At 41.7% G+C, this 13,080-nt stretch overlaps 1 protein-coding gene across 6 annotated transcripts in view; it reads left to right on the top strand.

Annotated features, from left to right (window-relative positions):
• ATG7 (autophagy related 7) overlaps nucleotides 1–13,080 on the top strand; it is a 353,330-nt gene that overhangs the window by 58,183 nt on the left and 282,067 nt on the right. For all 6 annotated transcript variants that reach the window (XM_040359335.1, XM_040359333.1, XM_040359332.1 and 3 more), the window contains exons 10-12: nucleotides 1,820–1,910; nucleotides 3,134–3,278; nucleotides 6,306–6,464. In XM_040359335.1, the coding sequence (XP_040215269.1) occupies nucleotides 1,820–1,910; nucleotides 3,134–3,278; nucleotides 6,306–6,464 (395 nt within the window). The remainder of the gene's footprint in view (nucleotides 1–1,819; nucleotides 1,911–3,133; nucleotides 3,279–6,305; nucleotides 6,465–13,080) is intronic.

Raw genomic sequence — 13,080 nt, 5'->3', positions numbered from 1 at the left:
CCGATATGTATTCTTCTACCTATTTTTGGTAAAAAAATAGCAATAAGTGTTTATCGATTGGTTTGCGTAAAATTTATAGCGTTTACAAAATGGGAGATGGGCTCTTTACCGAGATCGGAGATGCAGGGTGTCAGACTGACACCCCGCATTACCGATCGCCGCACTGCGCGCCCCCACGGCATCCTGCTGAATGTCAATAGACGTCCAGTCAGGATAACTGAAATACTTCCCGATCGTCAATTGTCTATTGACCGGGCGGGAAGTGGTTAATGTGTCATCAAGAAAGATTCAGACTTTGAGGTAGAATTGATTAGTGGCTGTGACAAACCTCTTATCATAGACACTTTGATACATCATGCTCAGGGAATAAAGTTTCTGTACTGCAAATAGGGTAGCAAAGTAGGTTCCCAGATTAATGGAAAAAAAAGGTAGTAGAATGGACTACAGTTTTTATAACTTGGATAAAACAAATTGAGGTCCTGAGTTGGTAGGCTGAGTATTCATTTCAATGTTTTGTTTTCAATAGGCCTGTTACTGATTAAAATTTTCGTGTTCAATTAATCGTTTTTTTTTTGTTTTTTTTCATCGATTAATCGACTAATTTTGATTAATTAAAACTGTAATGTCGTCATCTCCCCCCATACTGTAATATCCACGTCATCTCCCCCCATACTGTAATATCCACGTCATCTCCCCCCACTGTAATATCCACGTCATCTCCCCCACTGTAATATCCACGTCATCTCCCCCCCATACTGTAATGTCCACGTCATCTCCCCCCGTACTGTAATGTCCACATCTCCCTGCTCTTACCAGAATAGAAAGCACAGCAGGCAGCAGACCCATCCGCAGACGACACAAGCAGGCGGGTGATGCTAACGTCAGCGCGCCGCTACAAGGCCGCCGCCAGGTGTACCAAGATGGCCGCGGCTCCGGAGCTAGGCCGAAACCATCGCCTTTCCTATGGGCAAGACTGCAGAGCTCAATCCACAGATCGTACCGATCAAAATAATTTTGATTGATTAAAGAAATTAACGATTAATCGTTAATTTCCGCAGCCCTAGTTTTCAATATTTACTTCAACCCTGTATGACTGGATAAATTATGGTATTGTGTGTAGTTGCAGAGGGGGGTACACATTTTGATGCGTGCGTTCTGCAGCTTGTCAGTCGCTGACAACAGTCACCGATTGAATCTACTTAGTCAGGGGGACTTTTGTTTTACAAGATCATGCTCCCTCAAGTCAAAAGGGAAAACGCAGCCACTCTGACCTACCAGTTGGTAGCTGTTCCACTGTAATACTTACTGTTGTGGCAGGGAACGGATTATAGTCGCACTGTGTAATAATGGCTATAGCAGGAAATCGGAAGTAAGACTTTAAATGAAGGCTGTTTATACAATGGAGTTGATTCAATAAAGCTGGAGAGTGCAAAATCTGGTGCCGCTGTACATTGTAGCCAATCGGCTTGTAACTTCAGTTTGTAAATTGTGGTTTAACATAAAAAACTGGATGCTGATTGGTTTCTATGCAGAGCTGCACAAAATGTTGCACGCTCCAGTTTTAGTTAATCAGCCCCACTCTGTTTCCTCACTCAAATGGAAAACAACAGAGAAGGCGCTTGACCCAAGTTGAATATTAATTGTCACAATTCATCTGGCTCTAATAAACGCATATTGGGCCAAATGCTGATAAAACGGTAAAGAACAACAAGGTGAATTACATTCTATAAATGATGGTTGGCAAGCATCTATTTCTGAGACTTTAGTTGGTGTTGACTTCTACTTATTATTTTACCTTTTTTTTTTTTTTTTTTTTTAGCCTGCCCAAAAGCTGTTGGCTGGGAGAAAAACCAGAAAGGTGGAATGGGCCCCAGAATGGTGGATCTTAGTGAGTGCATGGATCCCAAGAGGTAAATCCAAGAAAGCTACACAGGTTAAAAAAGCCAAAGTCCAATATAGTTCAACTAGAAAAAAAAAAAAAAAAAATGAAACCTTCCATATACAGAACCCAGTGGCCACGGTTGATACAGAAGAGGAAAAAAAAACTCTTAAAACGTGGCCAAATTTGCTACATCAGTGGAAAATTCCTGCCAAAATCAGTTAGGACAATCTGATATTCCATGGATCAACATTCTCATTGTTGTTATTACCTGTTAATAGCCATATTATCCTTAATAGTCCTATTCTGTCCCAGAAGATGAGGGGGTCCAAGGAGAAAACGCTGTGACCCATCTATATAATACATATACTTTTTTTCATTATTACAATAAGTACTATTGGCTTATACTATTGGTTACCACAACAGGATATCATGTGATCTTATTTGTGTGTATGTTTATATATATATATATATATATATATATATATATATATATATATATTATTATGAATGTTTCTATGCTACTGTTTTGTATATTAGATAAAAATCACCTACAATCAATGCGTTATGCTATGTTTTTATGCAAATAAAACATCATAAAAGTTTATCTATCTATCCTATATATCTATCCTATCTATCTATCTATCTATCTATCTATCTATCTATCTATCTATCTATCTATCTATCTATCTATCGCATAAATAAACATCTCTGGAAGTCCATAGACCATCTAAGGGCCCATTCACACCAACCAAGCACATCGGCAGACCAAACCTTGCACGTATGCTGCATTTTCAGGAGCACATTTCAAAACGTGATTCTGTTCCACTGAGGTGTGTTGGGATACCATTAAGAATGAATTGCACCAGTGCACATTACTGTGCAGTGTGGTAGCACGCACATCGCTGTTTGTTGTGAATGAGATCTGAATGTTGGATCTACAGGTTATGTGCTTAGGATCTGTATGTATGTCTTTCAGATTAATTTATATTTGACAGCATGATAGAGGGGAAGAAAGTGTCCAGAAAGTGTCCCACCCTACCTTATCCTACCCATATATAGAATCCTGGACTTGGTCCCCAGTGGTTTGGGAGCGCTTGCTGTTGCTAGTTAATAAGTACATTTAAGCATCAGCCATTGATTAGTTAGAAAAACTCATGTTATGTATGTTATGCATTCTCTAGATGGGTATAGAAGAATATAGTGAAAATAAACTATTCTAATATTCCCCTGAAATACTGTAATCTTCTTCAGGTTGGCAGAATCTTCCGTGGATCTGAATCTAAAGTTGATGCGTTGGCGACTAGTACCTACTTTGGACCTCGAGAAAGTGATCTCCTCCAAGTGCTTGTTACTGGGAGCAGGCACATTGGGGTGTAATGTGGCCCGCACATTAATGGTGAGTGGCAGCCAGTAAATATCATCAGACAAGCTTTTTATCTTGGTTTAGTTTATATTATTGAAGATTATTGGTTCTAGGTTTCCCAAACTTAGATCAGTCATTGACTTATTATTATACAGGATTTATATAAACAGATAGATTTCTCACCGCTCCAGGTGAGCCTCGTTGGTAGTCAAGGGTTGTTGAACCATCAAGGTGCTGGCAATGCTGATGATAGCAAATGAGAGGAAGAAAACTGGATAGCCGCACTCCAAATCACTTAAAATAAGTGGTCTTTTATTTTCAACTGTACATACAGTCACTGCAACCCACAACACACAGTATGGCCATACTGTGTGTTGTGGGTTGCAGTGACTGTATGTACAGTTGAAAATAAAAGACCACTTATTTTAAGTGATTTGGAGTGCGGCTATCCAGTTTTCTTCCTCTCATTTGCTATCAACAGGATTTATATAGCGCCGATAGTTTGCGCAGCGCTTTACAATATAAAGGGAGACTACACCAACAATACGATTTAATTCAAGAGGGTTAGAAGGGCCCTGCTCCTGCGAGCTTACAATCTAAAACATGGACTTTCTTCATGTCTTCTGCAGTATTCAAATAGTTTTGTAGTTTTATTAACTGATATTTACAAATTTTTTGCCTGCCTTTTGAAAATATAATCTTTGCCAACGACATTAATGTATATAGAAAAAATGTCTATTGACTGTTTGGTGTGTATATCACTTTTTAGTTGCAGCTTCATATTAGTGTTTTACTTAGCGCGGTAATTTCTTTTCTATATTTACATTAATGTATAACTATAGGCAAAATGTTATTTATTTTTTTGGATAGAGTGAGGGAGGGTTATAACCCCTGTCAGCTTTTTGTGTTTTTGCCATCTGTGTCCCATTGGGGAGATTACCTTTACATCCTGTCCCATAGCCAAACAGGAAGTGAGAGGGAATCTCTGCAAATTAAGGACTATCTTGGGGACCCCCAGGTCACCAGAACCAGTGTCCCCATTGGAAGATTTCCCCTCTATTACTTTTCTTTTACTTTTAACTTAACTTAACTTTTAATGGTAAACGGGAAACCTAGATAGGGTAAATCTCTCCAATGGGGGACACAGACAGCAATAAAACCTCACAGATGTGCTAATCGATCTACACTCTATCTAGACCTAAAAAGAAAAAGTTTTGCTTTTAGTTCTACTTTAAATTCACCTTAAATGCTTGATATTTCCCAAGTACTGTTCCATAAAGCAGTGTGTGTCATACCTTGAACTGGCAATGGCCAAATAGCCTGGAACAGCTGTCTCCAATGGCTATCATTTTAAGCTCTATTTAAGCTCTATTTGACTTCAGATTCAAATTCAGCAGTTATGAATAATTAGTTACCAGAAGTGAATAAAAAACAGTGTTCAGCTCTGACTAATGCTTTACGGAAAGGAAAGGAAATATTTATTTTTAGATGAAATACATAGTAACTACAATAACTGTTCAATGCATCAGTAATAAAGAAAATACATTTATAATATATAATAATAAATATATAATACATCAATAGATGAATAAAAGAAAATTGTGTAGCATTACAAGTAAATCATCAAAATTTGGTCACTGGTTGCCAATTCTCTATACAGAGGCATCTATCTCTGGTAGACTGATTCAATGCTGTCAGGTTGCCAGAGGGGGGAGCTCCAGGGATATGCAAAGAAACACAGAAAACCAGCTCAGAGATTAAAGCGGAACTTCAGTCATTCTTTTCATCTTTCCATCTATTAAAGCGGATTGTGCCACGAAAAAAAATATTAAAAGCCAGCAGCTACAAATACTGCAGCTGCTGACTTTTAATATTAGGACACTTACCTGTCCTGGAGTCCAGCGGCGTCCGCAGCAGAGGACGAGCGATCGCTCGTCACCCTGCTGCTCCCCCCTCCATCCACGCTGAGGGAACCAGGAAGTGAAGCGCTCCGGCTTCACTGCCCGGTTCCCTACGGCGCATGCGCGAGTCGCGCTGCGCCCGCCGATTGGCTCCCGCTGGGAGCCGAGTGTTCCCAGCACACAACGGGGGGGGGGGTCGACGGGATGTGACGCAATGCCCATCTTTTGCCCGTGAATGCCGGGCCGGAAGTGGGTGCAAATACCTGTCTTTAGACAGGTATCTGCACCCCCCTCCCCCCTGAAAGGTGTCAAATGTGACACCGGAGGGGGAGGGTGCCGATCAGCGCAACTTCACTTTAGGGTGGAGAACCGCTTTAAATCCTCTGCCCTTGTTAAAACTTTGGATAGTAAAACATTTTTTGACAGTGAATACCTTATACAGCCCACTTCCTGTTTCTTGTCTGGTAAAAAGCCTAGGCTTATGACATCATGCACGGCTCTCCCTCTTGCAAGGAAGGGAGGTGGGATGAGTCATAAGAGCGCCAATGAGAGCTGCAGAGCTGGAGGTGTGCCTCCTGTGAAAATTCAGGAAGTGAACAGGCAGCAACTTCAGCTGCCCACAGTGAACATGGTTGCAGCCAGACTCAGTGGAGGGAGATTTCTGCAGCATATTTGGCAAGTACATAATAACAGTATATATATATAAAATAACATGCAAAGTGGTTGGAGGGAAGCTTCACATTTTTTTATACTGCGCTATGATCTCTGCACTGGTTTTCTCTTCATTTCTATGAATAATTGGTTGCTTTGCTCCAGGAATTGCAGAACATAACCAAATTAAAAATTACTGCCACCCTTTGTGGTTCTCACTACTGACATTTAAATCTGTGAATATGAGTTTTAACCCCCGGATGTGGCAGCTACTCCTCACCAGGGTAACATAACTAAACATGTCTGAAACATGGCAAAAAAACCTCCATGGTGCAGTTGTATTGATTTGGTGGAGAATGCGGGCACAGACACATAATATGCCAAGTGGGTTGCAATCCAGACTAATTTATATGCCAGTTTGTCACTCTGTTTTTTTTAAACCATGTTCTTCTTTTTAATAAGAATTAATGTTTCAAAGCAATGATGTTTTGTTTCTGCTTTTTTTAAGGGATGGGGTGTTAGACATATAACATTTGTGGATAATGCCAAAATCTCCTACTCAAACCCTGTAAGACAACCACTGTACGAGTTTGAAGACTGTCTTGAAGGTGGAAAATCAAAAGCTTTGACAGCAGCGGAAAAACTTCAGAAGATTTTTCCTGGTGTGGTAAGGAAAAGCTGTTAAGAGGTTTATTCATTAGGTTGCATTTTACAGTTGTTATAATTAGAGTATAATTGATTAACCACTTAAGACCCAGACCTTTAGGCAGGTAAAGGACCTGGCCTGTTTTTGCGATTTGGCACAGGGTCGTTTTAACTGACAATTGCGCGGTCGTGCGACGTGGCTCCCAAACAAAATTGGCGTCCTTTTTTTTCTTCTTTTTGGTGGTATTTGATCACCTCTGCGGTTTTTATTTTTTGCGCTATAAACAAAAATAGAGCGACAATTTTGAAAAAAATGCAATATTTTTAACTTTTTGCTATAATAAATCTCCCCCAAAAATATATATATATATATATATATATATATATATATATATATATATATATATATATATATATATATATATATATATATATATATAATATATAATTAAAAAAAATGTCCTCAGTTTAGGCCAATACATAGTCTTCTACCTATTGTTGGTAAAAAAAATCGCAATAAGCGTTTATCGATTGGTTTGCGCAAAATTTATAGCGTTTACAAAATAGGGGATAGTTTTACTGCATTCTTATTAATTTTTTTTATTTTTTTTTATTTTACTACTAATGGCGGCGATCAGCGTTTTTTTTTCGTGACTGCGACATGTCGGACACATCAGACAATTTTGACACATTTTTGGGCCCATTGTTATTTTCACAGTAAAAAATGCATTGTTTACTGTGAAAATGACAATTGCAGTTTGGGAGTTAACCACTAGGGGGCACTGAAGGGGTTATGTGTGACCTCATCTGTGTTTCTAACTGTAGGGGGGCGGGGCTGGACGTGACGTCATTGATCGTGTTTCCCTATATTAGGGAACACACGATCAATGACGGCACCACAGTGAAGAACGGGGAAGCTGTGTTTACACACAGCTCTCCCCGTTCTTCAGCTCCGGGGACCGATCGCAGGACTTAAAGAGGACGTACAGGTACGTGCTTGTGCCCAGCCGTGCCATTCTGCCGACGTATATCTGCAGGAGGCAGTCCTTAAGTGGCTAAGAAACTATGAAAGCCTATACCAAAAATATTGTGTGCCGTATCTTTTATGGGGGTATTTTCAACTTAGTAGCACCCTTAGACAACACAAATCACAAATGAGAAATGCCACGGCAAAGCATAGCCAACCTAAACACATAAGTCACTGCTAAAAATCGAGCAGGAGCGGTTTCTAACAGCAAGTGGAAGATTCTGCCTGCCACATACTCCCAATTTTTTATTTATTTTTCTCTTTTTCTGGTAACCTCTGTTGTCATAGATCGGTTTCTTATATTGGAGTCTTTTATTAACCACTTCAGCCCCGGAAGATTGCACCTCCTTCCTTTTTACAATTTGGCACTGCGTCACTTTAACTGACAATTGCGTGGTCATGCGCTGTTGTACCCAAATTAAATTTGCATCCTTTCTTTCCCACAAATTGAGCTTTCTTTTGGTGGTATTTGATCACCTCTGCGGTTTTTATTTTTTGTGCTATAAACAAAAAAAAGCGACAATTTTGAAAAAAAATACTATTTTTTACTTTTTTGCTATAATAAATATTCCCCAAAATTAAAAATAAAATAAAACTTTCTTTGTCAGTTTAGGCCAATATATATTTTTCTACAAACAAATCGCAATAAGCGTATATTGGTTTGTGCAAAAGTTATTGCTTTGTTGTTTCTACAAACATTTATGGCATTTTTATTATTATTTTTTTCTAGTTATGATGGTGATCTGTGATTTTTAGCGGTATTGCGACAGACAGATCGGATACTTTTTTGGGACCATTGACAATTATACAGCGATCGGTGCTATAACAAATATATATATACTCGCCAGCACACCAGGAATCATAACGTCCAAAGATTCATTTGCAGGAAAGGGGGTAACACTAGGGGGCAATCAAGGGGTTAACTGTGTGTTCCCTCAGTGTCTTCTAACTGTGTGGGGATGTGAGTGACTAGGAGAGGAGACATATAATTTTACCTCCTTAGGAATAAACAATATGTTTTTTCTTTCCTGACAGTACAGTGATTTGTGTGTTTAAATGGTTCCCCGCCGTGCAGCAGGCATGAGCCCTCTGGTGGCCAAAAAAAGATAAGGACATACCCTTACGGAATTTAGCCATGGGAAGCCATTCTGCCGCAGTATATCTAGTATTAGGGCTTTATCTATCTGTAGTTGATACAGTGTCATATCTCCTGAATTGAGAAAGAATGGGGAGGTACATGTAAGACCACAGACACAAATTTATGTTTTATAAGGAATAGCGGGGGTTCCACTAAGTGGGAAAAAAAAGAAATCAGAAAAGGGGGTCTCCTCCTATCCTCTATATGCTCACATATGTTAATTGTACAAGAGGATCCCCTAAAATTGTAGTTCTCTGTTAGGAAGCAGTAAAAAGCAATGCAAGGCTAAGACGAATAGTTAAGCCTTTATTCAAAGGAATGTATATTATTTTCAATGTGTTTTAAGGTAAATATGTAAAAGATCAGCTTGACAAACATAATCTTATCAATATGAGTTAAAAAATAAACATACATGCTCACTACTATGCTGCAGTGTCAGTGTGATGCTGCAGCCATCCCACACCATCTCTGACTGAGAACTGAGCGATCACACGACCGCTAATTGTTCGATTCTCAGTCGTCTTGTAGTGGAGAGCTAGTCACTGCTCTCTGCTCTGCCCCTCCAGCGCTCACTAGTGAGCTTTCAGGCAGCTGGGTGGATCCCGACAATATGCTTGGGATCCTTCTAGAGCTTGGAGTCAGCGAACAGTGGGTTATAGCCCGGTGTGGGCTAATTCTGGGTCAAAGAAACATAAGTAAATGCACTCCTGTGACCCAAAAGAGAAGTATGATGAAAAAAGCTTAGCATACTTGCTCATTATCCCTTTGTCTTGCAGGCTAGTATGCATAGCATACTAGCTCATTATGAAATACTCACCTTAGAACAAAGCCCCCGCTGTGTTCCCCGTACACCGCTCCGGCCGGCCACATCGCTCCCGGAGTTACTTCGGGGTATCACTGCTCCGGCGATGCGATTGGCTGGAGCCACGATGACGTCACTCCGGTAACGGCACACTAACTGAAGCAAGTGCCTTCAGTGCACATGTGCCGATGACGTCGGCACATACAGATACAGGGGATATCTCCTAATCCGTGCAGGTTTGGGAGATATCCAGGATAGCTACAGGTAAGTCTTAAAGGGGTTGTAAAGGCAAAAGTTTTTCACCTTAATGCATGATGCGGTGTGCCAGGGGGCGGGGCCGAGTGATACAGTCGGCGGCTATGGCCGTCGGCTGTATCACTGGAGCAGGCCCGCAAGGACTCCACACCATCCAAGCTCTCTCGCATGAATGTGTGGAGTTCTTGCAGGGAGGACCAGAGACAGCCGCTGAGGGACCCCAGAAGACGTGGGTCAGGGCCACACTGTGGAAAACGAGCTGCACAGTGGAGGCAAGTATAACATGTTTGTTATTTAAAAAAAAAAAAAAAATTCCTTTACAAACCCTTTAATATAGGCTGACCTGTAGCAAAAAGTGAATTGTAAGGGTTTATAAACACAGTAGCTCTAGCTGAAATGAACACACGTGAATGAGTCGGAGCAATAAGATATCTCCTATTTAAATGGTTCTAGTCAGAGGTTTTAGTTGGACAAAGTAAACCTGAGAACAGGAATGCTTAAAAAATCAAAATGGCAACTATATATGTATTTATTATTTCTTTTGTATAGAGAGAGATGGAACTGAGGAGAGAGATTTCTCTGCGATTAAATACTTTCCACCTGGGATTTTTTTTGTCTTGCAGCCTACTTGAGTGTGTGCAGGCCCGGATTTACTCCCTTTGCCGCCCCAAGGCCGGGACCTTCAATGCCGCCCCCGCCTGCTCAGTACAGGGGGGACATTATCCGCCAGGGGACTTTTTCGGCAGGACACTGGGAAGCAGGGGGGATGCTACTGCCGAAAATGACATTGAGAACTGGGGGGGGGGGGGGGGGGGGGTGTAGCTGCCAAAAATGACATTAATCTTTGAGGCGGTGCTGCTGCCGAAAATTACATTGAAAACCATCTCACCTCCTCTTCCCTCTGTTTTCTCTCCTCTCACCATCCGTGACATGACAGGGGGGGAAATGAAAGTGTCCTCTCCTCTCAGCTGCAGTGCCGCCCCTGCACCCACTGCCGCCCCAAGGCCTGGCCTTGTCTGGAATCCAGCCCTGAGTGTGTGTGTGTGTGTGTGTTTAAATCTTTTCCTGTTGCATTCTATATGGTATAAAATATATAAAATCCAGCAGGAAGAGTGGGAACGCCTCAGAATGGCCACAGCAGGCATGCAGAAATTTAAAGCACAGAGATCTTGCAAACAGAGCACGCTAGACTATTGGCAGAGTATTTACAACATCTACCAGAAATGTAAAAAGTGCAATAACAGAAATATGTACTTACTGAAGTGCACTATACTTTCCCTTTTAACCACTTAAGCCCCAGACCAGAGCACTTTTTGCGATTCGGCACTGCGTCGCTTTAACTGACAATTGCGCGGTTGTGCGACGTGGCTCCCAAACAAAATTGGCGTCCTTTTTTTCCCCACATATAGAGCTTTCTTTTGGTGGTATTTTATCACCTCTACGGTTTTTATTTTTTGCAATATAAACAAAAATAGAGCGACAATTTTGAAAAAAAATAATATTTTTTACTTTTTACCATTATAAATACCCCCCAAAAATATATAAAAAAACTTTTTTTTTCCTTAGTTTAGGCCGATACGCATTCTTCTTCATATTTTTCGTAAAAAAAAAAAAATCGCAATAAGCGTTTTATTGATTGGTTTGCGCAAAAGTTATAGCGTTTACAAAATAGGGGGTAGTTTTATGGCATTTTTATTAATATTTTTATTTTTTTTACTAGTAATGGCGGCGATCGGTGATTTTTTTTTTTCCGGTACTGCGACATTATGGCGGACACTTCGGACACTTTTGACACATTTTTGGGACCATTAGCATTTTTATAGCGATCAGTGCTATAAAAATGCATTGATTACTATAAAAAATGACACTGGCAGGGAAGGGGTTAACACTAGGGGGCGGGGAAGGGGTTAAGTATGTTCCCTGGGTGTGTTCTAACTATAGGGGGGGGTGGACTCACTAGGGGAAATGACTGATCGCTGTTCATAAATTGTATGAACAGACGGTCAGGCATTTCTCCCCCTGACAGGACCAGGAGCTGTGTGTTTACACACACAGCTCCCGGTCGTCGCTCTGTAACGAGTGATCGCGGGTGCCCGGCGGTGACCGCCGGGCGAGCGCACGGGAGTCAGGGACGAGCGGGGGCGTATAGCTACGTGCTCTCGCCCAGCAGAGCCGACCTGCGGCCGTAAAACTGCGGTGGCTGGTCGGCAAGCAGTTAATATGATGCTCCCAAATACTGCATGCATTCACAGTAAAATCAACTCAGCCAGATCCCCAGTAGCATGGACGAAAGTGATTGTGTATGTGAAGAGCAAGCAGAGATTAATCCAGAGAAGCTCCAAGCACTCTGCTATATTGCTCTTGCTGCCTTCATATATATTGGCTATTTATGGCGTACCCAACATTAAAGGGGTTGTAAAGGTAAAAAAATTCCCCTAAATAGCTTCCTTTACCCTAGTGCAGTCCTCCTTCACTTACCTCATCCTTCCATTTTGCTTTTAAATGTCCTTATTTCTTCTGAGAAATCCTCACTTCCTGTTCTGTCTGTAACTACACACCGTAATGCGAGGCTTTCTTCCTGGTGTGGAGAAAGCCTCTTGAGGGGGAAGCAGGATTGTCAGGACGCCCACTAACACACAGCTCCTTTCTCTATCTGCAAAGTAGAGAGTGTCCTGACTTGCCTGCTCGCCCCCTCCCCCCTCAAGAGGCTTTCTCCACACCAGGGAGAAAGTGTTGCATTACTATGTTTAGTTACAGACAGAAGAACAGGAAGTGAGGATTTCTCAGAAGAAATAAGGACTTTTAAAAGCAAAATCGAAGGATGAGGTAAGTGAAGGAGGACTGCACTAAGGTAAAGGAATCTATTTAGGGATTTTTTTTTTTTTTACCTTTACAACCCCTTTAAAGCGGAGTTCCACCCTATTTTACAACTTCTTTGCATTCGTTTTTAAACTGCCCCCTTAAATACATTTGGGATGGGTTTTTTTTGTCTTTTAAAAACTCACGTTATTCCCCCGCCGCGGCGGAATGCCCCCCCCGGCCGCATCCAGCGCTGCTATGCCTCCTGGGATATGTGTTTCATCAATCCCAGGAGGCTGGGCTGAACATCGCAGCCGTGGATGAACATCTCGGAGGGAGGGAGGGCAGTGCCGCCCATAGAGGTGGTGTCCTTCCTCTTCTCCCTCTCCAACTCCTCCCCCGTCCTAGCACCGCCCCCGTCCTCCTCCCTCCACCACCCGCCCGCCTGCCGTCTGTCTAATGTGCACGGAGATACAGATCATCAGACAGACAGAGCGGATCTCTCTCTGTCTGGTAGATCTGTATCTGAGAGCACCGAATGTAGTACAGCCCCGCCTCCCTGTACATAGAAACAGCGCTCTGCACTGTGTGTTACAATTCTAGTGCAGGGAGGCGGG

Source organism: Rana temporaria, chromosome 7, assembly GCF_905171775.1.
Source record: "Rana temporaria chromosome 7, aRanTem1.1, whole genome shotgun sequence".
Classification (NCBI taxonomy): Eukaryota; Metazoa; Chordata; class Amphibia; order Anura; family Ranidae; genus Rana; species Rana temporaria.
This window is presented reverse-complemented; position numbering and strand designations above follow the sequence as displayed.